The sequence below is a fragment of the Hyla sarda genome, chromosome 8 (assembly GCF_029499605.1).
Source record: "Hyla sarda isolate aHylSar1 chromosome 8, aHylSar1.hap1, whole genome shotgun sequence".
Classification (NCBI taxonomy): domain Eukaryota; kingdom Metazoa; phylum Chordata; class Amphibia; order Anura; family Hylidae; genus Hyla; species Hyla sarda.
The window spans coordinates 206050880-206078511 of record NC_079196.1 but is presented as its reverse complement, the minus strand read 5'-3'; the positions used below and the strand labels follow the sequence as shown (position 1 = coordinate 206078511).

The 27632-nt window shown below is 44.3% G+C and overlaps 1 protein-coding gene across 1 annotated transcript in view; it reads right to left on the bottom strand.

Annotated features, from left to right (window-relative positions):
* Positions 1–27632, bottom strand: part of CORO7 (coronin 7) — a 206359-nt gene that overhangs the window by 110743 nt on the left and 67984 nt on the right. The window contains exons 9-10 of the mRNA XM_056534991.1: positions 8178–8264; positions 6012–6094 (exon numbers count right to left, since the gene is read on the bottom strand). Of these exons, the coding sequence (XP_056390966.1) occupies positions 6012–6094; positions 8178–8264 (170 nt within the window). The remainder of the gene's footprint in view (positions 1–6011; positions 6095–8177; positions 8265–27632) is intronic.

Genomic DNA, 27632 nt, shown 5'->3' with positions numbered 1-27632 from the left:
GGGCTTCCTTTCCCTAGGGGGGTCCTCCCCCGAAGGGTTATTATTATTTACCCTAGTACTCATATGGCATTAATTGTGATTGAATTATATTTATCATTGTAAGCCCTCACGTGAATGAGACCTGAATACCGAGTAGTGTGTGTGCAGCTTGTTTATCCAGAATCGGACTAAAATACTTGTAGTCAAGAGTCAAGTAGTTTGCGTGCCTGAAGGGTCAACTTGAAGAACGTGCTTTCAAACCCTCCATCATTCTGTCTCTTTTGAAGGAAGTCGGATTCTTGGATGAGAGCCCTTTAATGAGGTTAACCATTATTTCAGTATGTTTCCATTCTTTCCTAATGAAATACACAAACTACCATGCAATAAAAATGTTTTCTCCAGATTTTCGATTGGAGAAATGCAAAACGCGTTCCCCTCCGCCTCCTCCTCTCTTTGTTCCATAGTAATTCAAGTAAAACTTTACTTTCACAAAAAAAATTACACCGCAGCTGAGGCAGTGTATACAATATTACTCTATATGTGTTGGCCATATTGCCCAAAGTATGTACAGCTGATCGGTAATAAAGTATTAGGGAAAAGTAAGGCTGGGTTCACACCATGTTTTGTTAACTACGTTTTTGCCTACGGTCGGGAAACCGCATACGGCCGAAAACGAAGCCGATCGGAGGCTGCGGTTCACTCCGGTCGGCTCATAGACATACATTAAATACGGTTCCCGAATACGGCTGAGTGCGGGCGCCACGATTAAGCCCCCCCTCCTCCCGGCCGTTTACGGGAACCGTATTTAACAAAACGTGGTGTGAACCCAGCCTTACACAGCTAAACTGCAACAGGTGGTACATTATTTTTCATTAAAGGGGTGCTCTGGTGGAAAACAATTTTTTTTTTCAAATCAACTGGTACTGGAAAGGTAAACAGATTTGTAAATTATTTCTATTAAAACATTTTAATCCTTCCAGTACCTACCAGTTGCTGTATGCTCCAGAGAAAGTTGTGTAGTTTTTTTTTTTTACAGTCTGACCACAGTGCTCTCTGCCGACACCTCTGTCCATGTCAGGAACTGTCCAGAGCAGGATAGGTTTGCTATAGGGATTTGTTCCTACTCTGGACAGTTCCTGACATGGACAGAGGTGTCAACAGAGAGCACTGTGGTCATAAGGAAAAGAAATTAAAAAAAGAAAAGAACTGGAAGGGTTAAGATTTTTTAATAAAAGTAATTTACAAATCTTTTTAACTTTCTGGCATCATTTGATTTGAAAAAAATTGCTTTCCACTGGAGTACCCCTTTAAATACGCTGTCCAGGCATGCTGGGAGTTGTAGTTTTGCAACAGCTGGAGACACACTGTTTGGAACACACTGTAACAGTGACTAATAGACGGTGGATCATCATCCATTAGTCAGCCTGAAAAATGCCTACAAAGACTATCTATCACAGTGGCAAATATAAGGATAGCCTTAGACTTAAAGGTAGGAAGACAATGTAATAGAACAGCAGGAAACGCTAGCAGAATGATTGGATGTATAGGGAGAGGTATAAGCAGTAGAGAGAGAGAAGTGCTCATGCCGCTGTACAGAACACTGGTGAGACCTCACTTGGAGTATTGTGCGCAGTACTGGAGGCCGTATCTCCAGAAGGATATAGATACTCTAGAGAGAGTTCAAAGAAGATACTAAACTAGTACATGGATTGCAGGATAAAACTTACCAGGAAAGGTTAAAGGACCCTAACATGTATAGAAGAAAGAAGAGACAGAGGGGATATGATAGAGACTTTTATATACATAAAGGGAATCAACACGGTAAAGGAGCAGAGGAGATTTAAAAGAAGAAAAACTACCACAAGAGGACATAGTTTTAAATTAGAGGGGCAAAGGTTTGTGCAGTAATATCAGGAAGTATGACTTTACTGAGAGAGTAGTGGATGCATGGAATAGTCTTCCTGCAGAAGTGGTTGCTGCAAATACAGTGAAGGAGTTTAAACATGCATGGGATAAGCATAAGGCTATCCTTCATATAAGATAGGGACAAGAAATATTGATAGGATTCAGATTATTGGGCAAACTAGATGGGCCAAATGGTTCTTATCTGCTGACACATTCTATGTTTCTATAGTTTATAATGAGAAAAGTATAATGCATCATTTTCCCTGAGGTGGCGCTGCACATATATTCAAAGAAACAGGAACTGTTCAAGCTGTCAACCACTTTAAAGGGGTACTCTGGTGATTTTTTTTTTTAATTTTTTTTTTTTTAAATGAACCAGTGCCAGAACGTTAATTTGTAAATGACTTCTATTTAAAAATCTTAATCCTTCCAGAGGAAGTCATGTAGTTCTTTTTTTCCTGACCACAGTGCTCTCTGCTGCCACCTCTGTCTGTCTCAGGAACTGTCCAGAGTAGGAGCAAATCCCAATAGCAAACCTCTTCTGTTCTGGACAGTTCCTGACATGGACAGAGGTGTCAGCAGAGAGCACTGTGGTCCAACTGGAAAAAACTACACAAACTTCCTCTGTAGTATACAGCAGCTGATAAGTACTGAAAGGATTAAGATTTTTAAATATTGATAATTTACAAATTTGTTTAACTTTCTGGCATGAGTTAATTTAAAAAAAAAAATCTTTTTTTTTTTACCGGAGTACCTCTTTAAAGGGAATGTATTGCTAAGATTGCTTAATTCGGATTAGAGCCAAATACTGAAACATGTTCTTTTTTTAATCTGTTTCTTTTTTTTTTTTATAAAATTTTTAATAATAATAATTTACATTATAATAGGGGCAGCCATCTTGCCTGAGTGGTTATTCACAGCATTTATAGATATGTCTAATGGCAAGCCGCATGGACGTAGGTGACAATAGACTGGAGCAGTCCCATTCACATGAATGAGAAAAGGTGTCTGGGCATGCTCGGTGACCTTTGCCAAGGTCATTCCACAGGGAGGAGGAGGCTGAGTTGTGAGCTTCCTTGATTACAGTACAAAATATGTGGAAAATACAGTAAAAAAAAAACAATGCTTAAAGACATTAAATCTTCATAAAACACCTCAATTGGGATTATAGGTGAAATCACTTTATCCTCACAGCAATATATCTCACTATATAGCAATATACTATAGCAATATACATTTTGAGAATAGGGTCACACAGACTGTGTCCGCAGCGTGTACGTTACGACTGGACACAAAGATAACCTGCCGCAGCAGGGAGCCCACTCTTGTGACTGCCGTCGGCGCATCCGCAGTGTGAGATACCCTACCCTAAGGGTACATTCTGGAATCTCAGCTGCCGGAATTCCGTGAGCGTAGATTGCATCAGGCGGCTGCTGCCGAAAATACTTCGGCAGTAGGACCGCACGGCACTGCGCCGTCACCATTGATAGCTATGCAGTACTCGTGGAATTCAGCGCAAAGAATGAACATGTTCTTTCTTCGCGCGGAACAATTTCCGTGGAAGAATTATCCACCGCTGAAATTCCACAGTGTGAATGGCTCTCGCGGAAGACCCATTCACACTAAGGGTACAGTTCACTGCGCGGAATTCTACTCGCGGAATTCCGCGGGAATTACACAGTGTGAATGTGTGCTAAATAAGCAAAATGCATCAAAACTGCACATAATGTAAACTGACCTCAACCTACATATGAATCTAATGAGTTCACCTGGGTGACCTCCAGCACCAGCAGCCTAATGAGATGACCAGGTGCAGTGATCAAACTCCGTCCCCTATTTCATGGGAAATAAAGGCAATCATGTAATTGCAATCAGTATCACTGAAAAAAAAAAAAAACATACCTGCCACATCAGCTAAAACAAGTAAGCACAAGGCATTAAAGGGATACTCCGGTGAAAAACTTTTTTTATTTATTTTTTAAATCAACTGGTGCCAGAAAGTTAAACAGATTTGTAAATTACTTCTATTAAAAAATCTTAATCCTTCCTGTACTTATTAGCTGCTGAATACTACAGTGGAAATTCTTTTCCGTTTGAAACACAGAGCTCTCTGCTGACATCATGACCACAGTGCTCTCTGTTGACATCTCTGTCCATTTTAGGAACTGTCCAGAGTAAAAGGAAATCCCCATAGCAAACATACGCTGTTCTGGACAGTTCCTAAAATGGACAGAGATGTCAGCAAAGAGCACTGTGGTTGTGATGTCAGCAGAGAGCTCTGTGTTTCAAAAGAAAATAATTTCCTCTGTAGTATTCAGCAGCTAATAAGTACTGGAAGGATTAAGATTTTTTTAATAGGAGTAATTTACAAATCTGTTTAACTTTCTGGCACCATTTGATTAAAAAAATAAAATAAAAAAGTTTTTCACTAGAGTACCCCTTTAACAAGAACCTATACATTAGTATCTAATAATAGCTATGCTGCAATATGCAAAAAAAATATAACAATTTCCGGAGTGCTTCTTTAGTGACCGTTGTAAAAAAAGCATATCGGCAGATACTAAGAGGTTAATTACTTTTTTTAAAACATTAGAAGAATAATGGTTATTTAATTCCCTAATACATTCTGTGGCCCTATTAAATGAAGCTTTAACCTTACACTCCTATATGACACAATTGCCCTATGTTACATGTCAGGAATGTTACATTATCACAGTGTTTCCCAACCAGGGTGCCTCCAGCTGTGGCCAAACTACAACTCCCAGCATGCCCAGACAGCCGAAGGCTGTCCGGCCATGCTGGGAGTTGTAGTTTGGCCACAGCTGGAGGCACCCTGGTTGGAAAACACTGCATTATCAAGTATATTATCAGACATTGTAACTTCTCAGCTTCAGATCCTTTATCTAAACATTGGGGAAGTTTCATTAAAACTTGTGCAAACAACATAAAATAACTGGTTACTATGGCAGCTCAGCCTCTTTTCTATTTTACCCGTCTATGTATATCCACCATTGTATTCCACAATGCAGACATATCTGTGAATGATTAAATTGAGGCGCCATCTTGCAGTTACCGTAAAGAACCTATGTTAAAGAACCTATGTAAAACCTATGTTAAAGCGGTGGAAAACATTATTTTTTTTTAAATGAACTGGTGCCAGAAAGTTAAACAGATTTGTAAATGACTTCTATTAAAAAATCTTTACCATTCCAGTACTTTTTAGCAGCTGTATGCTACAAAGGAAATTATTTTCTTTTTGAATTTCTTTTTTTTGTCTTGTCCAAAGTGCTCTCTGCTGACACCTGTTGCCCGTATCAGGAACTGTCCAAATCCCCATAGCAAACCTATGCTGCCCTGGTCAGTTCCTGACACGGACAGAGGTGTCAGCAGAGAGCACTGTGGACAAGACAAAAAAGATCAAACAGAGCATCATAATGGTGAAGAAAGGGGATTTAAGTGACTTTGAACGTAGAATGGTTGTTGGTGTCAGACGGGCCGGCCAGAATATATCAGAAATTGCTGATCTACTGGGATTTTGACGGATTTTGGGATGTGGTGGAACAGGAGAGTCTTATCATGGATGTGCATCCGACAACTGTGTGAGGACATTTGGGGAGATTTATCAAAACCTGAGTTAAGGAAGAGTGGTGCAGTTGCCCATAGCAACCTATCAGATTGTTTCTTTCATTTCCCAGATGCCCTTTGAAAAATGAAAGAAGCGATCTGATTGGTTAATTTGGGCAACTGCACCGCGCTACCCCTCCTCAGGTTTTGATAAATCTCCACAATTATGTCCATATGGACCAAAATCTCTAAAGGAATGTTTCCAGCACCTTGTACAGTAGTTTGGAGTAGCCGTATTAGTCCAGCGATGCAGACTACCTTGTACAAAGTATGGCACGAAGAATAAAGGCAAAAGGGGGTCCAATCGGGTACTAGCAAGCTGTACCTAATAAACAGGCCACTGAGTGTATATTCTTAACAGTAGCTCCAAGGTGAAGCTTCATCGGGAAAACAAAGCTAATTGTTTAAGAATCAGCCACAATGGACCCTTTGTATTATCCAGGTACGAACCATTTATAGAGGAAAAAAACAAGACAAGAAGAAACGTGCATTTGTTTTCCTACCCTGAGGATGCATCCAGTGAGAAGGATGACACCGGTCGGCTGAAGTTACGTAGATCCCAGAGAAGCAGTTCTCGTTCCCTGACCTAATGTGATATATGTAAGAAGTCGGTCAATGAACATGAAGTAAACTGCAACGGTACAGGCAAAAAGTCCTCTGTCCCCCAAAAGAATGAATATTCAGTGCACATACTGAACCACCGCTCCATTCAACTGCTATGAGACTCACAAAGACAGCCAAGCTCTGTACATCGAGCAAAGCAAGCGCATGAGAATGGCAGTGAAGAATGTGGCTGTGTCCAAACTATTTGTAAGGGAAGGGTCACACGCAGCGCGTCCTCAGCGTTTTTTAAGCTGCGGATGCGCTTCCGGTAATCACAGAACGTCTGCAGAGCGAGCTCCCTGCTGAGACTGCGTAGCTCTGTGTGTCAGCTTATGACTGTCGTCAGTAAATCCTCCGCTAGGAGCAGACACACAGAGCTACAAAGAGCAGGGAGCTCGCTCTGCAGTGGCTGGAAGAGTTAAATACACTGCGGATGCGCTGTGTGATTCTCTCCTTAGGGGCACGTCTAGCAAGCAGCTTGTTGACTGTTTCCAATAACACCCAATAGGATTATAATATAGGCTGTAACTCAGAATCAGTACCAGATAATAAATGCAATATATTTACAAAAATTTAAAGCATAGAAGCATACAGGGAGACGTGCAGGGGAGCAGTGATACAGATGAGGTGGGGGATGAACAAGGGTGGGATACAATAGTTTCACACCAGTACACCTCACCAGAGAGCCCCCGGAGTGGACAGCATGGGAGGGGAGGGGGCACATGACATGGGGCAGCAGGAAGCGGGAGTTAGGGGAGGTTAAGAAATGGGAGGGGATAGATGTCAGCATGCTTTAAAAAGGGAAGACGGGAAGGGGAAGAGTCAGTCGGAACAGAATTGTGAACATGTAAATAGGATCGGTGGTAGGGGATTAGTGGTTGTGAGGGTCTGGTGGGTTTGTTCCCACAGCCATGGGAGCTGGAGAGGGATTTGGTGGCATGCTTGAATGATTGGTAGCGGCCCAGTCATAATGGCCGGGGGAGCTGGGTTGGTAGCCAGCTACTTATGGGGGGGGTGGGGGGTTCCTAGCGAGAAGGGACAGAGTGGTCTCCGAAAGGTGGTGCCCTTGGGTTAGGTGATGGATGACCAAGGGCACAGTAGGAGAGAGTGGATGGAAGAGAAGTTTCCTTCAGGTCCCCCTCCAGCCTGTTGCTATCTCAGGATTTAGGGTCAGTTTCGGTTTCGGTTTGCACTGTGTAAAATGTTATGGGGGTAAGGTAACCCCGGATATTTTGTCATGTTATTTATAAGGATATTTAAAGTATAATATATATATATATATATATATATATATACACATATACACACTGTAAGGCACTGTTCCCACTTATCGGGCGTTCCTTTACTAAAGGTAGAACTGATCCTGTTGATCTCAATGAGATCATTCTATGTATCTGGCGTGTCGGAGGGGACTCCATCTCCGGCAGAATTTTCCTATATGGCTCTAAAACTTTTGCATTACAAAATGGTGAAAGGGCCTGTTAAAAACCGATCCATTTATGCCCCAAAAAACTGATTCTAATGGAACGGATATAAATGAACACAGCCTAAAATTAATTTCTTTTACTCATAATTTATCTTTTAGCTAAAACAGACTAACAAGTGTCACCGGCTCCACAGCAGAACTGGTATTCCCTGAGCTACAATATAAAATTTGTCTAAAGCAGGCCTGGCCAACTGGCGGGCATCCAAAGCTTTTTCGTGTCCCTCGCTATCCACGAGCACCCCCACAGTCTCCATTGTACAACATAACCTTTTTCTAATAATTTTTGGCCCAAGAGCTCAAAGTTGTGACATAGAAATGCTAAATACTTGGGCAGCACTGCTCCGGAGGGAACCCGTTAAAGAAAAAGCAAAACTAAAGAAAGTTATTTGGTTACATATTGGGCATCAGTAACCGGCTACACCAGTTGGTTGTGGTAAATGAAAAGTTATGAAGCAATAATGTAGTTGTGTCCTGTCTCGTGTATTAATTAAGACTCAGAAAATATCCTTACTCCTATTTTCGGTTTCGGTAGGGAGGGACAGGCAGTGGATGGAGTGTGGTTCCTTAGGGTGTACTCTACCTGGTTGAATCCTGATGTTAGGAGATGGTTGCTGGAATTGGTCCATACCACACGAGAATCTTTATTGTTGTCATGACCCTGTGCATCCTGGGAATCAAAAAACAAAGGTTATTGTGTAGAATGGATAAAATATACTCATGTACATGGGGTCGTACATCACTTCATCCTTCCCTCCTTGGTTGAACTTGATGGATGTGTCTTTTTTTAACCCTACTATGTAACGTCACATGGTGGACACAGCCTCTCAGAAGTCATTTATGTGCAGTTAAGTAAGGGATAGGGAGATATTTGCATTTCGTTGGACTTGTCCTGTGCTGCATAATTGGGGTCTAATGTTTGAAATAGGATGGCCATAACAAGGGGACTTTCCAATATCCAACCTTTAAAGGGGTACTCCCCTGCTCAGCATTTGGAATAGACTGTTCCGAATGCTGGAGCCGGCGTCGGAAGATTGTGACGTCATAGCCCCGCCACCTCAATGCAAGTCTATGGGAGGGGGCGTGACGTCATCACGCCCCCTCCCATAGACTTGCATTGAGGGGGTGGGGCGTGACATCATGATGGGGCGGGGCTAGGACTTCACGAGCTCCCGGTGCCGGCTACAGCTGAGCAGCGGAGTACTCCTTTATTGGTACCATTGCATCTAAAATGAAGAAATAAAATCAAATTCAGACCAGATTATCCAGATGGGTGTCTGAATTGCGTCTGAATTGCGAGGATTCTATTGGAATCTTCTCCCATCTCTTGTGGTCTTGCCCTCAGGTTTGCAGATTTTTGGAGCAGATACTCAAATTATTAAACACTTGTGAACATTTTGTGAATAGGGGTTAAGTGTATGATTGAAGGGGGTGCAAACACTGGGACCCCACAAAAACTCAAAAATGGGACTCCCGGAGCTCCCGTATGACTGGAGTGGCGGTGCGCATATTTGACAGCCTCTCGATAGCACTTGACTATCTTTGGAACTTCACTGTCTATGGAAGTGCCAAAGATAAACGAGTACTGTGTCACGATGCCGGCTGGCAGGAGGTGGATCCTCTGTGCCAGAGAGGGATTGGCGTGGACCGTGCTAGTGGATCGGTTCTAAGTCACTACTGGTTTTCACCAGAGCCCGCCGCAAAGCGGGATGGTCTTGCTGCGGCGGTAGTGACCAGGTCGTATCCACTAGCAACGGCTCAACCTCTCTGGCTGCTGAAGATAGGCGCGGTACAAGGGAGTAGACAGAAGCAAGGTCGGACGTAGCAGAAGGTCGGGGCAGGCAGCAAGGATCGTAGTCAGGGGCAACGGCAGGAGGTCTGGAACACAGGCTAGGAACACACAAGGAAACGCTTTCACTGGCACAATGGCAACAAGATCCGGCGAGGGAGTGAAGGGGAAGTGAGGTATAAATAGGGAGTGCACAGGTGAACACACTAATTGGAACCACTGCGCCAATCAGCGGCGCAGTGGCCCTTTAAATCGCAGAGACCCGGCGCGCGCGCGCCCTAGGGAGTGGGGCCGCGCGCGCCGGGACAGGACAGACGGAGAGTGAGTCAGGTACGGGAGCTGGGACGCGCATCGCGAGCGGGCGCCACCCGCATCGCGAATCGCATCCCGGCTGGAGACGGTATTGCAGCGCACCGGGTCAGTGGAGCTGCCCGGAGCGCTGCGGTAGCGAGAGTGAAGCGAGCGCTCCGGAGAGGAGCGGGGACCCGGAGCGCTCGGCGTAACAGTACCCCCCCCTTGGGTCTCCCCCTCTTCTTAGAGCCTGAGAACCTGAGGAGCAGACTTTTGTCTAGGATATTGTCCTCAGGTTCCCAGGATCTCTCTTCAGGACCACAACCCTCCCAATCGACCAGGAAAAAGGTTTTCCCTCTGACCTTCTTGGAGGCCAGTATTTCTTTAACGGAGAAGATGTCCGAGGAGCCGGAAACAGGAGTGGGAGAAACAAACTTAGGAGAGAAACGGTTGATGATAAGTGGTTTAAGAAGAGAAACGTGAAAGGCATTAGGAATTCGAAGAGAAGGAGGAAGAAGAAGTTTGTAAGAGACAGGATTAATCTGGCACAAGATTTTGAAAGGACCAAGATAGCGTGGTCCCAATTTGTAGCTAGGGACACGGAAGCGGACATATTTAGCGGAGAGCCATACCTTGTCTCCAGGAGAAAAAATGGGGGGAGCTCTTCTTTTTCTATCAGCAAACTTCTTCATGCGTGATGAGGCCTGTAAAAGAATTTTGGGTCTCTTTCCATATGGTGGAAAGATCACAAGATATTTCATCCACAGCGGGCAAACCAGAGGGCAAGGGAGTAGGGAGGGGGGGAAGAGGGTGACGGCCGTACACCACAAAAAATGGGGATTTGGAGGAGGATTCAGAGATTCTGAAGTTATACGAAAATTCGGCCCATGGTAGAAGATCTGCCCAGTCATCCTGGCGGGAGGAAACAAAATGGCGTAAATAATCACCCAGGACCTGGTTAATTCTTTCTACTTGCCCATTGGATTGAGGATGATATGCAGAGGAAAAGTTTAATTTAATCTTGAGTTGTTTACAGAGAGCCCTCCAGAATTTTGACACGAATTGGACGCCTCTATCCGAGACGATCTGCGTGGGCAACCCGTGAAGACGAAAAATGTGTACAAAAAATTGTTTTGCCAACTGAGGCGCTGAAGGAAGACCAGGAAGAGGGATGAAATGTGCCATCTTGGAGAATCGATCAACGACCACCCAAACAACAGTGTTGCCACGGGATGGGGGTAAGTCCGTAATAAAGTCCATACCAATCAGAGACCAAGGCTGTTCGGGGACAGGCAGAGGATGAAGAAGACCAGCGGGCTTCTGGCGAGGAGTCTTATCCCGGGCACAAACAGTGCAGGCTCGTACAAAATCCACAACATCCGTCTCCAGAGTCGGCCACCAATAGAAACGAGAGATGAGTTGTACGGATTTCTTGATACCCGCATGACCTGCGAGATGGGAGGAGTGACCCCATTTGAGGATTCCGAGGCGTTGGCGTGGAGAAACGAAGGTCTTCCCTGGAGGAGTTTGCCTGATGGAGGCTGGAGAAGTGGAGATCAGGCAGTCAGGGGGGATGATGTGTTGCGGAGAGAGCTCTACTTCCGAGGCATCCGAGGAACGAGAGAGAGCATCGGCCCTAATGTTCTTATCGGCAGGCCGAAAGTGAATTTCAAAATTAAATCGGGCAAAGAACAGAGACCACCTGGCCTGGCGAGGATTCAGCCGTTGGGCAGACTGGAGATAGGAGAGGTTCTTGTGATCGGTGTAAATAATAACTGGAAATCTTGATCCCTCCAACAGATGCCTCCATTCCTCAAGTGCTAATTTAATGGCTAGAAGCTCTCGGTCCCCGATGGAGTAGTTCCTCTCAGCTGGAGAGAAGGTCCTGGAAAAAAAACCACAAGTAACAGCATGCCCGGAAGAATTTTTCTGTAGAAGGACCGCTCCAGCTCCTACAGAGGAGGCATCAACCTCCAATAGGAAGGGTTTAGATGGGTCAGGTCTGGAGAGCACGGGAGCCGAAGAAAAGGCAGACTTGAGCTGTTTAAAGGCGTCTTCCGCTTGAGGAGGCCATGACTTAGGATTGGCATTCTTTTTGGTTAAAGCCACGATAGGAGCCACAATGGTGGAAAAATGTGGAATGAATTGTCTGTAATAATTGGCAAACCCCAAAAAACTTTGGATAGCACGAAGTCCGGAGGGGCGTGGCCAATCTAAGATGGCAGAGAGTTTGTCTGGATCCATTTGTAGTCCCTGGCCAGAGACCAAGTATCCTAGGAAAGGAAGAGATTGACATTCAAACAGACATTTCTCCATTTTGGCATACAGTTGATTGTCACGAAGTCTCTGAAGAACCATGCGGACATGCTGGCGGTGTTCTTCTAGGTTGGCAGAAAAAATCAGGATATCGTCCAGATATACAACAACACAGGAATATAAGAGATCACGAAAGATTTCATTAACAAAGTCTTGGAAGACGGCAGGGGCGTTGCACAGGCCAAAGGGCATGACCAGATACTCAAAGTGTCCATCTCTGGTGTTAAATGCCGTTTTCCATTCATCCCCCTCTCTGATGCGAATGAGATTATAGGCACCTCTTAAGTCCAGTTTGGTAAAGATGTGGGCACCTTGGAGGCGATCAAAGAGTTCAGAGATGAGAGGTAGGGGGTAGCGTTTTTTTACAGTGATTTTATTAAGACCGCGGTAGTCAATGCAAGGACGTAGAGAGCCATCTTTTTTGGACACAAAGAAAAATCCGGCTCCGGCAGGAGAGGAAGATTTGCGGATAAAGCCCTTCTTTAAATTTTCCTGGATATACTCAGACATAGCAAGAGTCTCTGGGACAGAGAGAGGATAAATTCTGCCCCGGGGTGGAGTAGTACCCGGGAGGAGGTCAATGGGACAGTCATAAGGCCTGTGAGGAGGTAAAGTCTCAGCTTGTTTTTTGCAAAAAACATCCGCAAAGTCCATATAGGCCTTAGGGAGACCGGTTACAGGAGGCACCACAGGGTCACGGCAGGGAGTACTGGGAACCGGTTTAAGACAGTCCTTGGAACAAGAGGGGCCCCAACTCTTGATCTCCCCAGTGGACCAATCCAGGGTAGGGGAGTGGTGTTGAAGCCAGGGTAGTCCAAGGAGAATTTCGGAAGTGCAATTGGGGAGGACCAAAAACTCAATTTTTTCATGGTGAGATCCGATGCACATTAGGAGGGGCTCCGTGCGGAAACGTATGGTACAGTCCAATCTTTCATTGTTTACACAATTGATGTAGAGAGGTCTGGCGAGACTGGTCAGCGGGATGTTGAACCTGTTGGTGAGAGAGGCCAAAATAAAATTTCCTGCAGATCCGGAATCCAAGAAGGCCATAGTAGAGAAGGAGAAGGTAGAGGCGGATACCCGCACAGACACAGTAAGACGTGGCGAAGCAGAGTTGACATCAAGGGCTGTCTCACCTTTGTGCGGGGTCAGCGTACGTCTTTCCAGGCGGGGAGGACGGATAGGACAATCCTTCAGGAAGTGTTCGGTACCGGCACAGTACAGGCAGAGATTCTCCATGCGGAGAATGTCCTCTCTTGAGGTGTCAGGCGAGACCGGTCAACCTGCATAGCCTCCACGGCGGGAGGCACAGGAACGGATTGCAGGGGACCAGAGGAGAGAGGAGCCGGGGAGAAAAAACGCCTTGTGCGAACAAAGTCCATATCCTGGCGGAGCTCCTGACGCCTTTCGGAAAAACGCATGTCAATGCGAGTGGCCAGATGAATGAGTTCATGTAGGTTAGCAGGGATTTCTCGTGCGGCCAGAACATCTTTAATGTTGCTGGATAGGCCTTTTTTAAAGGTCGCGCAGAGGGCCTCATTATTCCAGGATAGTTCTGAAGCAAGAGTACGGAATTGTACGGCGTACTCGCCAACGGAAAAATTACCCTGGACCAGGTTCAACAGAGCAGTCTCAGCAGAAGAGGCTCGGGCAGGTTCCTCAAAGACACTTCGAATTTCCGAGAAGAAGGAGTGTACAGAGGCAGTGACGGGGTCATTGCGGTCCCAGAGCGGTGTAGCCCATGACAGAGCTTTTCCAGACAGAAGGCTGACTACGAAAGCCACCTTAGACCTTTCAGTGGGAAACTGGTCCGACATCATCTCCAAGTGCAGGGAACATTGAGAAAGAAAGCCACGACAAAACTTAGAGTCCCCATCAAATTTATCCGGCAAGGATAGTCGTAGGCCTGAAGCGGCCACTCGCTGCGGAGGAGGAGCTGGCGGAGGAGATGATTGCTGAAGCTGTGGTAGTAGCTGCTGTAGCATCACGGTCAGTTGAGACAGCTGGTGGCCTTGTTGCGCTATCTGTTGTGACTGCTGGGCGACCACCGTGGTGAGGTCGGCGACAACTGGCAGAGGAACTTCAGCGGGATCCATGGCCGGATCTACTGTCACGATGCCGGCTGGCAGGAGGTGGATCCTCTGTGCCAGAGAGGGATTGGCGTGGACCGTGCTAGTGGATCGGTTCTAAGTCACTACTGGTTTTCACCAGAGCCCGCCGCAAAGCGGGATGGTCTTGCTGCGGCGGTAGTGACCAGGTCGTATCCACTAGCAACGGCTCAACCTCTCTGGCTGCTGAAGATAGGCGCGGTACAAGGGAGTAGACAGAAGCAAGGTCGGACGTAGCAGAAGGTCGGGGCAGGCAGCAAGGATCGTAGTCAGGGGCAACGGCAGGAGGTCTGGAACACAGGCTAGGAACACACAAGGAAACGCTTTCACTGGCACAATGGCAACAAGATCCGGCGAGGGAGTGAAGGGGAAGTGAGGTATAAATAGGGAGTGCACAGGTGAACACACTAATTGGAACCACTGCGCCAATCAGCGGCGCAGTGGCCCTTTAAATCGCAGAGACCCGGCGCGCGCGCGCCCTAGGGAGCGGGGCCGCGCGCGCCGGGACAGGACAGACGGAGAGTGAGTCAGGTACGGGAGCCGGGACGCGCATCGCGAGCGGGCGCCACCCGCATCGCGAATCGCATCCCGGCTGGAGACGGTATCGCAGCGCACCGGGTCAGTGGAGCTGCCCGGAGCGCTGCGGTAGCGAGAGTGAAGCGAGCGCTCCGGGGAGGAGCGGGGACCCGGAGCGCTCGGCGTAACATACTGTACTTGGCTATGTCCCACAGACAATGAATGGTGTAGTCATGTGCACTGTAGCTCCATATAAACTGGAGCTTTGAAAGTCCAGTATTTAAGATTGATGAGGGTCCGACCCCTCCACAGCCGTACACTTATCCCCTACCCTGGAGATGTGTCTCCCTTCTCCTATGCATGGGTATTTAAAGGGTACCTCTCATCAAATAAACTTTTGATATATTTTAGATTAATGAATGTTGAATAACTTTCCAATAGCATGTTAATGTAAAATATGCTTCTTTCTATTGTATTTTTCCCAATCAGTCCTGTCAGCAAGCATTTCTGACTCATGCTGGAGTCCTAAACACTCAGAGATGCCAGCCTGCTTTGTTCACAGCCAAACAGGCTGTGAACAAAGCAGGCTGGCAGCTCTGAGTGTTCTCCTTTGTGAACAAAGCAGACTGGCAGTTCGTAGTGTTTAGGACTCCAGCACGAGTCTGAAATGCTTGCTGCCAGGACTGGTAGGGAGACCCCTAGTGGTCATTTCTTCAAAGTGGAAAATTAAATAGAAATTATTTAATAACATGCAATTGTAAAGTTATTCTGCATACATTAATCTATAATATATCAAAAGTTTTTTTGATGAGAGGTACCCTTTAATTCTTGACTTAGAGACTGACTTGTCATATACCCTAGCTGCTTATGATACCAAATGTAAACCACCTTTATTGTGCCCTAAATGTTTGTTACTAGGATATAAACTGTATATTATGCTTCATTATCTTGTTCCTTTGCACATGTAAAATATCACTATTAAAGGGGTACTCCTCTGGAAAATATTTTTTTCTAAATCAACTGGTGCCAGAAAGTTGAACAGATTTTTTAATTACTTCTATTTAAAAATCTTAATCCTTCCTGTACTTATCAGCTGCTGTATGTTGCACAGGAAGTTCTTTTCTTTTTGAATTTCCTTTCTGTCTGACCACAGTGCTCTCTTGCTGCCACCTCTGTCCATTTTAGGAACTGTCCTGAGTAGAAGCAAATCCTCACAGCAAACCTCTCCTGCTCAGGACAGTTCCGGACATGGACAGAGGTGTCAGCAGAGAGCACTGTGGTCAGAAAGGAAATTAAAAAAGGAAAGAACTTCTTGTGGAGCATACAGCAGCTCATAAGTACTGGAAGGATTAAGATTTTTAAATAGAAGTAATTTACAAATCTGGTTAACTTTCTGGAAATAATTGATTAAAAAAATAATAATAATGTTTTCCAGAGGAGTACCCCTTTAAATGTGACTTTATATAAAGGCATTTTTTCTTTTTTATTCTCATATTCTTTAATAAAAGTGAATTGTTGTTTTTTAATGAAAAATGTTAATCTCTTATTGTTTTCGGTCTACAGATTCTATATAGACATGTGTGTTTCCATGGTGACAGACAACAAACAAACCCTGTGTAGTCAGATCCTGCAGTCGTATAACTCTATATATATCCATCCTAATTCTAGATAGCTTTCCAAATGTATGTTAGGCAAGGTCATATCACGATTTGGCCTCTGAGGCACAGATAAGTCAGGAAAATATAAAAAAAAAAAAAGCACAAACCTATTAATGTCAATGGCCCAGGCATAGTCAGTAGAGATGAGCGAACTTACAGTAAATTCGATTCGTCACGAACTTCTCGGCTCGGCAGTTGATGACTTTTCCTGCATAAATGAGTTCAGCTTTCAGGTGCTCCGGTGGGCTGGAAAAGGTGGATACAGTCCTAGCAGACTCTTTCCTAGGACTGTATCCACCTTTTCCAGCCCACTGGAGCACCGGAAAGCTGAACTAATTTATGCAGGAAAAGTCAGCAACTGCCAAGCTGAGAAGTTCGTGACGAATCGAATTTACTGTAAGTTCGCTCATCTCTAATAGTCAGCTAGTGACTACATTCGGGTCATTTTCCGAGCGTATAAAAACTCGGATACGTTTGGAAAGTGACCCTAAAAGGTAGTCACTAGCTGACTACGCTCGGGCCATTGAAAGAAACAGGGCCGTGCCTGTCTGAGCACAGATACGTCAGCATGTCATTATTTTGACAGTGTCAAGTTGTGATGTGAAACTGGAGACAAATTAAGGGAGTGTGACTGTAGAATCAGACTACATTGCTTTTGCTTGTAGTCTGTTACCATGGAGACACGATGCAGATACATTATGTGTGGACTTTCTGTTAAATATATCACAATTTAGCCCATAAACATTGAGCCCAAATACTATTAGCTCGCTTCTGGTCATGAATGTGATGTCACTATGGGTTGCCCCCAAACAGCAACCTTCCTCCTGAACCAGTGTTTCTCAACCATGGTGCCTCCAGCTGTTGCAAAACTACAACTCCCAGCATGGAAAGGCTGGATCACAGCATTGGTGCAGGTAGTGGGCGCTCGAGTGCCCACTACCTGCACCAATGCTGTGATCAAGCCTTTCCGTGGACAGGACCCCCATGCTGAGCAGTCTCCGTTGAGCGGTGAGTGCTCGCATGTGCCTTCTTTGCTACATTTGTAAATGACTTCTATTAAAAAATATTAAAGGGGTATCCAGGCAAAACCTTTTTTTATATATATCAACTGGCTCTGGAAAGTTAAACAGATTTGTAAATTACTTCTATTAAAAAATCTTAATCCTTCCAATAGTTATTAGCTTCTGAAGTTTTCTGTCTAACTGCTCAATGATGATGTCACGTCCCGGGAGCTGTGCAGTTCCTATGGGGATATTCTCCCATCATGCACAGCTCCCGGGACGTGAGTCATCAGAGAGCAGTTAGACAGAAAACAACAACTCAACTTCAGAAGCTAATAACTATTGGAAGGATTAATATTTTTTAATAGAAGTAATTTACAAATCTTTCCGGAGCCATTTGATATATAAAAAAAGTTTTGGCCTGGAATACCCCTTTAATCCTTCCAGTACTTATTAGCGGATGAATACTACAGAGGAAACTCTTTCCTTTTTGGAACACAGAGCTCTCTGCTGACATCACGAGCACAGTGCTCTCTGCTGACATCACGAGCACAGTGCTCTCTGCTGACATCACGAGCACAGTGCTCTCTGCTGACATCTCTGTCCATTTTAAGAACTGTCCAGAGTAGGAGAAAATCCCCATAGCAAACATATGCTACTCTGGACAGTTCCTAAAATGGACAGAGATGTCAGCAGAGAGCACTTTGCTCGTTATGTCAGAAGAGAGGTCTGTGTTCCAAAAAGAAAAGAATTTCCTCCGTAGTATTCAGCAGCTAATAAGTACTAGAAAGATTAATTTACAAATCTGTTTAACTTTCTGGCACCAGTTGATTTAAAAAAATAAAAATAAAATTAATTTCCACTGGAGTAACCCTTTAAAACCATTGCCCCATGGTACCCTAGGTCACATCAGATGACTTTTAGGATATGACAATAAAACTCCCATGTCCCATTTTTCATTTAAGAAATAGGTCTGTTAAGACTGCAGTAAATCAAGCAAATAAAAATAAAAAAAAAAATTATTAAAATGAAAGCTAAAAAACAAACAAAAAACAAACAACAACTAATAGAAAATTCTGTAGCCCAGGATATATACAGCCTCGTCGTTTGAAAAGCACCACACAGTAACCTGCTGCCAGCTGCTGCCGAGAACGGTGCCAGCACAGGACCTGTCAGTATGCCTTAGGCGGCAACAAATCGTTCAGTCACTCAATGTGACCCCACACCGAGCCAGCTGTAGCGCTGCCACTTCTGTAACATGATCTCCAAACCCATCTAGTTCAGACTACGTCGCTCTTGCTGTGACTGAGACGCATTAGGCTCGCTGTGTGCCTGCTGTCTCCGGCGCTAAGCGTGCCACCGGGCTGTTCTGGCATGGCCACAACATCGTAGTCAGCAGGCACATCTGTCACATGTCTGTACTCAGGCTTAGCTGAACAAGTACTGAACGGTGATCTACAGCTAACAGACTGTCAATGGTAATACTTGATGTGTGAATGGCCATAGAGACACCATGTAAGTATTGGATCCCATACGACTGCTGGATTTTACACATACAGATCAGCCACGACATTAAACCACCTTCCTAATATTGTGTAGCTACCCCTTGACCCATCAGTGCCCGGACTCCTCAAGACCGCTGAATTTTGTTCTATAGCACTCTTGTGGGATCGGGCCAGATGGGCTAGCCTTGTCTCCCCACACACATGACGCCAGTTGTCCTTCTATGGACCTTTTTCGGTTGGTACTAGAGCCCTGCATGGGACTGTTTTCTTAAAGGGATACTCGGCCCCTAGACATCTTATCCCTTATCCAAAGGATAGGGGACAAGATGTCTGATCGCGGGGGTCCCGCCGCTGGGAACCCCCGCGATCTCCCTGCTGTACCTGGTGTTAGTTTAGAGCGTCGGGTGCAGCGCCGGAGGCTCGTGACATCACGGCCACACCCCCTCATTGCAAGTCTATGGGAGGGGGTGTGACGGCCTTCTCGTCCCTCCCATAGACTAGCATTAAGGGGGTGTGGCCATGATGTTAAGATGTGGGGCGTGGTCGTGACGTCACAAGCCTCCGCCCTGCATCGCCAGTCATCTAGCACAGAGCGAAGTTCGCTCCGTGCACCGGATGTCTGGGGTGCTGCAGCCGAGATAATGGGGGTCCCCAGCAGTGTATCCTTTGGATAGGGGATAAGATGTTTAGGGGCAGAGTACCCCTTTAATCAAGCTCCCGCTGGATTTCTGACCATTTCCGTCAGCTCCTGCAAGGTGTGTGTTCCACTCCCTCTTGCTCCCAGAACATGTGTCCAATCCTGCCTTCTCCCGCAAACATCTTGCAGCATTTAGAGATCGTACCCTCCGTGCCATTTTATTACCCTCTTGTGCCATTTCCTCAGCACCCTGTGGCATTTCAGAGGTTTGTGACCGCCCTCTCCCGCCCACAACAAGCATGCTAGGAACACCCCACAACACCTCTGGTATTGGAAATTCTTTGACCCATTCATCTAGTCATCACAATTAAGCCCTTGCCACAGTTCCTAAGATGCCTACATCTGCTCATTCCACAGCTTAAGATAAAGAGACATTAAAGGGGTACTCCAGTGGATTTTATTTATTTTTTTTAAATCAACTGGTGCCAGAAAGTAAACAGATTTGTAAATGACTTCTATTAAAAATCTTAATCCTTCCAGTACTTATCAGCTGCTGTGAGCCCCCCCAGAGAAAGTTCTTTTCTTTTTGAATTTCTTTCCAGTCTGACCACAGTGCTCTCTGCTGACTCCTCTGTCCAAGTCAGGAACTGTCCAGAGCAGGAGAGGTTTGCTATGGGGATTTGCTTCTGTTCTGGACAGTTCCTGACATGGACAGAGGTGTCAGCAGAGAGCACTGTGGTCAGACAGAAAGGAAATTCAAAAAGAAAAGAACTTCCTCTGTAGTATACAGCAGCTGATAAGTACTGAAAGGATTAAGATTTATGTATAGAAGTCATTTACTAATCTGTTTAACTTTGTGGCACCAGTTGATTATGTGGTGTCCAGGCACCGTATTTCATACTGTGCCTTAGTTATTAGTCCCCAAAGTTAGAGTCCCTAGGACTGTCAGGGTTCGCTTCCCTAATTAACCCCTAGTCACCCCTTAGTAAGTTAATATTTATAACAATTAGCATTATAAATATGTATATAGTGTTACTCACTTCTTTTAGCGTCGCAGGACCTGCGGGTCATGTGACACAATTCAGAACTCTATGGTTTGCTAGAGGACCTTTGGTGGTTGTAGTCAGGTGATCACCCACAATCCATTGTAACGGTGAGTGACAGCTGCATGGACCAATCTAAAACAGCTCAGCCCCTGCCCATATAAGGGAGCTGCAGACATTAATCTCTCTCTTGTTCCTGTGCTGCAAAGCAAGCAGCATCTCTCTGCTCTCTTGGGTTGCTGATTCTGGATGAGGTAGGACCTCCGCAGCTTTCAAGACAATTACTAGGCCAAAGCCTTGCAGCCTAGGCCTGCACTAGAGATGGATAGTTCTTACAATTCCCCGCTGTCTCCGCAAGATCTCTGGACCTAATCCGACCCCTAAATCTAGCAAATCTATGCAAATATAATCCTCCTAATCTTCAGAGAACTTTTTGGCCCTAAGCAACTGTCAGTCACTGCTGTGCTGTCTATATACACTCTGTTATCTGGACTGTTACCGATACTGCATGTACAGAAAATCTTCAGTAAAGTTCCTGCAAGTTTTAAGTTCAGCACTGCTGTGGACAATCCATTTATTTCACACTCACCTATCGCTCTTGGGAAGGGTGGCGATAGGCCCAGTATCACTACAGAGTTTAACCCTCCCCCTGGCGTCACGAGTGACAAGGGTTAACAGCGCCCTTTATTATACAGAACCGCAACACCCCATATACCCTACAACCCAGGCTACCACAATTAAACAAAAAAATGTATTGTCTTCCACCGGGAGTACCACTTTTAAAGGGGTTATGCAGCAATTTTTTCCATTTTTTGTGTCTGGGATGCAAAAATTAAAATAATAAACTTTAACTTACCGTCTGCTGCTCCACCGATATCTTCCTCTAGCCCTTCGGCCTCGGTCTTTTTTCTAGTTTTGTGGCCTGACATCTCACAATGCTGTCAGCTAATCGCTGGTCACAGTGATGTTCTGCCATGGCTGGTGCTCGGGCACCAGGAAGAAGGCCAGGCCGGGCTTGTTATATGGCACTGCCGCTCAGCATGTCACCGGCCGAGGTGGGACATCACTGCAGCCGGGGTTAAGCTGACTGCAGTGTGAGGTGTTGGTCCCAATGGCAGGAAAAAGATCAATTTATTTACCTAAATGCGGTTTAGATTAGTATTTACCAACCAGTGTACCTCCCGCTGTTGCTAAACTACAACTCCCATGCATCCTGGGAGTTGAAGTTTTGCAACAGCTGGAGGTAGCCTGGTTGGGAAACACTGGCTAAGATAAATAGGACAGAAGTTTCTGTAACAAATTCCGCCTTGACAATGCGACTCCCCACCTGCGACAATTACATTTTTGATATTTTTGCACATTGTGGCGGACGCGTCTGCTCCTCAGCCTATATTAAATAAATACCCAACCGTGCTAATCCTAAGATACTTATACAAACACGCAGCGACGTATAAGCGAGACCCTTGTGTATAATTGGCTAAAACCGCAATAAGATGTCACAGACACTATTTATAGCAATCACCTTAGCTCCGGGCCTAACTTCCCACGGCCCCAGATCCTCTAATCCCACACACTTCCTGCAGGCCGAGGGGGGGGATACATGAGATACACTTACTACTAGAGATGCACTTACACACAGTTATTATAGAAACGGCGCCAGATTCTCATTGTCGCAGTGAGACGTCCCAGTGACAATAGGGACAATGCGGAACAAAGTATGCATATTTGTGTAACATCTGGCTTTGGATATACACTCAGCTCCCAGGAAGCCCCCCAAATATTCATTACTAGATAGAGAGTAATCTGGGGCCTGTTTGGTCAGTACATACACCCCGGCCATTACTCAAACATGCTCCTCTGGTTAATGTGTTGTCAGGGCAACAGAAAAGCAATATGGCCGACTCCCCATAGAGACAAGGCCAGGCAAACATCCAGCTCTTGGGAATGGCCAACTGGGGGCACAGCTGTGACTGTCACTGAGCCCCCTACAACAAATACCTCTCCCAATGCAACTAATATTGAAGGTCTGACAATCCCTCAATGTATAGTAAATGGTAAGCGGAAGAGATTAGATAGTCCTCAAAATGTTCACCATGCAAAACTTTCGGCAAAGTTGTTTTTTTAAGAGTGACACACATATGCATAGGGTAAAGAAGATACAGAGCAGTCTGAGGACAAAATGGCGCATCGCTGACACTTTGTTTTATATCATGGGATAGTCTACTATTGTATTCCGAACGCCATAGCGTTTTTTTTATTTTTCTGTCAGTATAGCCGTATAGGGCGTGTTTTTTGCAAGATGGGTTTATCTTTTAATGGCACCATTTTTGGGGATACATAAAATGCATGAATCCCTAAAGCATAAATCTCCTACATATACATTATTCAACTCTTCCAGGGGCTCAGTCCATAAGGCCAAAATAGGTCCAGTCCAAAAGGGGTGAAAGCTTTAAGATCTCTAGATTCTAATGACACCGTAACAGCTCAGGCAGTGGTATATTTGCTTAAAAGGAGTACTCCGGTGGAAAACTTTTTTTTTTTTTTTTTTTTAAATCAACTGGTGCCAGAAAGTTAAACAGATTTGTAAATCTGAATCCTTCCAGTACTTATCAGCTGCTGAATACTACAGAGGAAATTCTTTTCTTTTTGGAACACAGTGCTCTCTGCTGAATCACGAGCACAGTGCTCTCTGCTGACATCTCTGTTCATTTTAGCAACTGTCCAGAGCAGCATATGTTTGCTATGGGGATTTTCTCCTACTCTGGACAGTTCTTAAAATGGACAGATGTCAGCAGAGAGCACTGTGGTCATGATGTCAGCAGAGAGCTCTGTGTTACAAAAATAAAAGAATTTCCTCTGTAGTATTCAGCAGCTAATAAGTACTGGAAGACGTAATTTACAAATCTGTTTATAAAGAAAAAAGGAGGTACCTAAAGCCTCTAGACTAATACCATAAATGGTACACGATGATAAAATTGCAAAGAAATAAAGTCGGACTGTGCTTCACTTTAAATGATGAACAAAATTTAATATAAAATAATTACAAATAAGACATAAATGTAAAAATTAATATAAATAATATAAATCAAATACATAAATATCTCCTTCCACAGGGCCCTTGTGGGGAGGTGATAGTATAGTAATAAGATAATTTAATAGTTTAAAATCCGCATGTATGGTATATTCTTCCGCTAATCCAATTTTGTGTAAACCGGCATAGTTCACTTTTTATAAAGTGCACTCCGTGATCGTAGAATTCGAAACAGTTCATATAGTAGTATAGTTACCAACTCCCATGGATGATGTGATTGTATGGCTGGACGTCCGAGAGGCAGCTGGCAAGTGCTGTGGAGGCTATGTCCAGCGCTGGCATGCGCTTGCGGTGACGGGCCCGGTTGCCACAGGCCTAAGAGAAGTCACTGGTCACGGAGTAACTCCGGAGATGGAAACACACTCGGAGACAGATGGATCTACTCCGGGGACAAAGCAAAGCCTCGTGGAGGATCTCTCGGCGTCTGGTGGTGAAGCAGGTGAAATACAGCCAGGTGTAAAAGCAGCGAATAGCGGAGCTTGGCAGGAGTGGTATCGGAGGTAGGAAGTAGCGGTTAGTGGATTGCGCTGGTCTTGCGGTAATAGTCTCTTTCTCTAGACGCGTTTCAGGGTACTTTGTAAACGACCCTTTCCTCAGTAGAGGATTTTAAACTATTAAATTATCTTATTACTATACTATCACCTCCCCACAAGGGCCCTGTGGAAGGAGATATTTATGTATTTGATTTATATTATTTTTACATTTATGTCTTATTTGTAATTATTTTATATAAAATTTTGTTCATCATTTAAAGTGAAGCACAGTCCGACTATTTCTTTGCAATTTTATCATCATGTACCATTTATGGTATTAGTCTAGAGGCTTTTGGTACCCCCTTTTTTCTTTATAAACTACTTTATAATTGTATTTTTTGGTGTAAATACTTTCCATATAGCACAATGACAAAGAGGTAGCGTGCACTCACCGTGGGTAAACAGCTGCAGGCCCAAGGTCCGGGATCACCACGGCATAGACGGAGACGGTAAGGGGCGCTCAGAGGCTACGCCGGCTGTTTCGGACGTAGGAACGTCCTTCTTCCGGCCTTTTTCATTGTATTATTAGATACTTTATCTAGTGTGTGCACTCCGCAGGTGCTGATTTGTAACTTATCAGGTCTGTGTACACCAGCGGTATCGTATATCTGCATGTTCAGCTGCACGGTGTGCTCTCTCCTCCTCCAGTGGTTTTAGACTTTCCATATAGCCTCGACTAATTTATTTTGTGAGCTGCACATACCCCAATTTTTTCTATTTTGATGTAATTTACAAATCTGTTTAACGTTCTGGCACCAGTCGATTTAAAAAAAAAAATAATAATTTCCACCGGAGTACCCCTTTCATTTTTCGTGCCGCCATCAATTGACGGATTATGCAGAAGTCCTATTCAAGTCTATAGGACTTCTACCAAGTCCGTAGATTTTACGAAAAAAGTAATCCCAGTTTCCGGAGAAAACCTAGTGATGGTCTATTTACAGGATAGGCCATCAATAGCTGATTGGCGAGTTGCTAACACCCAGTACCCCGACCTATCAACTGTTCTGCACAGCCACAGCACCGGAAGTAAACACAGCGTACAGAGCCGGAAGACTCAGCTCCGTATATTGTGTAGTGGTTACATCAGGATACTGCAACAAAGCTCCCATTCACTTCACAATGTATGGAACAGAGGCTTCTGGCTATGTACGTGTGGTGTCCAGGTCCCGTATCTGATCCGGTACCTGTATGTTGTTGGGTCCCCATAGCCAGAGTCCCTAGGACGTAGGGAGCCCTGTAGTATAGTTTGCCCCTAGTCGCCTCTATTACAGCTCAGATATGATAGAAGTCTATAAGGTTTTTGTAAATAGAGTTAAATATATGTAAAGAAATGGTTAATTACTTGTTTCCATAGCGTTGCAGGACCTGCGGGTTTCTGCTGACACCTCTGTCCATTTTAGGAACTGTCCAGAGCAGGAGAGGTTTGCTATGGGGATTTGCTCCTACTCTGGACAGTTCCTAAAATGGACAGAGGTGTCAGCAGAGAGCACTGTGGTCAGACAGAAAGGAAATTCAAAAAGAATAGAACTTCCTGTGGAGCAAACAGCAGATGATAAGTTCTAGAAGGATTAAGATTTTTAAATAGCAATAATTTACAAATCTGTTTAACTTTCTGGCACCAGTTGATTAAAAAAAAAAAAAAAAAAAATGTTTTCCGGGGGGTACCCCTTTAAATTCAGGATTAAATTTATCTAAGTGAACTCCCATAAATGTATCAGCATAAACAACAATTATTGGTACCTGGTAACTCAATACTGGCAACACGTTGTGGGTTGCCATAAAGGGTTCAATCCCTTATCAGGGACAGAGAGCCCAATACAAAATGAAGGCCTCTACATAGCTAGGGTTTTCTAAGAATGTGTGGTGTCCCTTCCTATGAGGGATACCAGGGATTACTCTTAGGGTAGGGTCACACGTAGCGTATACGCTGCATATTTGATGCTACATATTTAAAGGGGTACTGTTCCGAACGCTGAAGCCAGCATCGGGAGCTTGTGACTTCATAGCCCCGCCCCCTCTTGATGTAACACCCCGCCCCTTCAATGCAAGTCTATGGGAGGGGGCGTGACAGCCGTCACGCCCCATCCCATGGACTTGCATTGAGGGGGCGGGACTATGACTTCCTGAGCTACTGGCTCCAGCATTCAGAACAGTTTGTTCCGAATGCTGAGCAGCTTAGTACTCCTTTAAATGTGCAGCATCAAATACGCAGCGTATACGCTACGTGTGACCCTATTAGGTAGCATTGATGTAGAAATCCTATATTCCTTCATCCCCCACAAAGCAGGACTAGAGTTCTTTCCGAACTCCAGGAGTGACCAATAACACTTATGATAACATCTTCAACCAGCTCAGGGGCACCACTATGGGAAACCCTTGCGCTCCCACATATGCAAACTTTCTTCCGGACTGGTGGGAGAACATTATGGTCTTTACCGATACACTGAAGGCCCATAGAAGTGAGACTGAGATGTGGGACAGGTTTATAGACGACATCTTCTTATAGTAAGGGGAAAAAGCAATCCATTGTAGAATTTGTGACAGGTTTGAATGGTCACGTATGGTACATACATTATGAACGGTACCTACGATAGGAGACGTATACCTTGGTCAGTGTTTATCAGGGTATGAACCTTAGTATGGTATATCTATGAAAAGCCACCTATGGTGTTTCACTAGACCACCTATAACAATTGGTAGCCATCATTGACATGTTGACAGGTGCTAAAAATTAAGACTTTTTCTTGTTTTTTCCTTTTTTTAAAAATTTTTTTGTATTAGGGCTTTGTGTGCCAACTTGTTTTTACCTGTATCATTTTGGGATATATATATATATATATATATATATATATATATATATATATATATATATATATATATCTATAAAGCAAAATCATCGGTAGTTGCAGTATCTTGTAATACCTTTTTTAATGGACTAACAAGATTTTGTAGAGACAAGCTTTCTTGTTAGTCCAATAAAAAAAGGTCTTACAAGATACTGCAACTACCGATGATTTTGCTTTCTGCATCACTGGACTAATACGTCTACTCCTAACTAATCTATATATATATATATATATATATATATATATTATATTATATAATATATATTTATTTATTTATTTATTTATTTTTGATTACTTTCTGTTCTGGAATTATTATTTATTTATTTACATTTTTTTTTTTTTTTTGTTAATGAAAAAACTCATTTGTAATGGGAAAATGTGATTTTTTTCCCCCCATAACACTTTGTTGAACAATGTTTATTTGCATGTTTATTAGCCCCACAACAGAAGATACACGAGTAATTCAGTGCATTATGTCTGTCAGGCATCCAGTTAGGCCATGTCTCGGGAAAATTATAATAATAATTCTTTATTTCTATAGCGCACAAAGATTCCGCAGTGCTGTACACTCAAATTGGTCCCTGTCCCCATTCCTATCAGTATGTTTTTTAAAGTGTGGGAGAAAACTGGAGTGCCCAGAGGAAACTCCCGCCAACACGGAGAGAACATACACACTCTTTGCAGATGTTGTCCTTGATGGGATT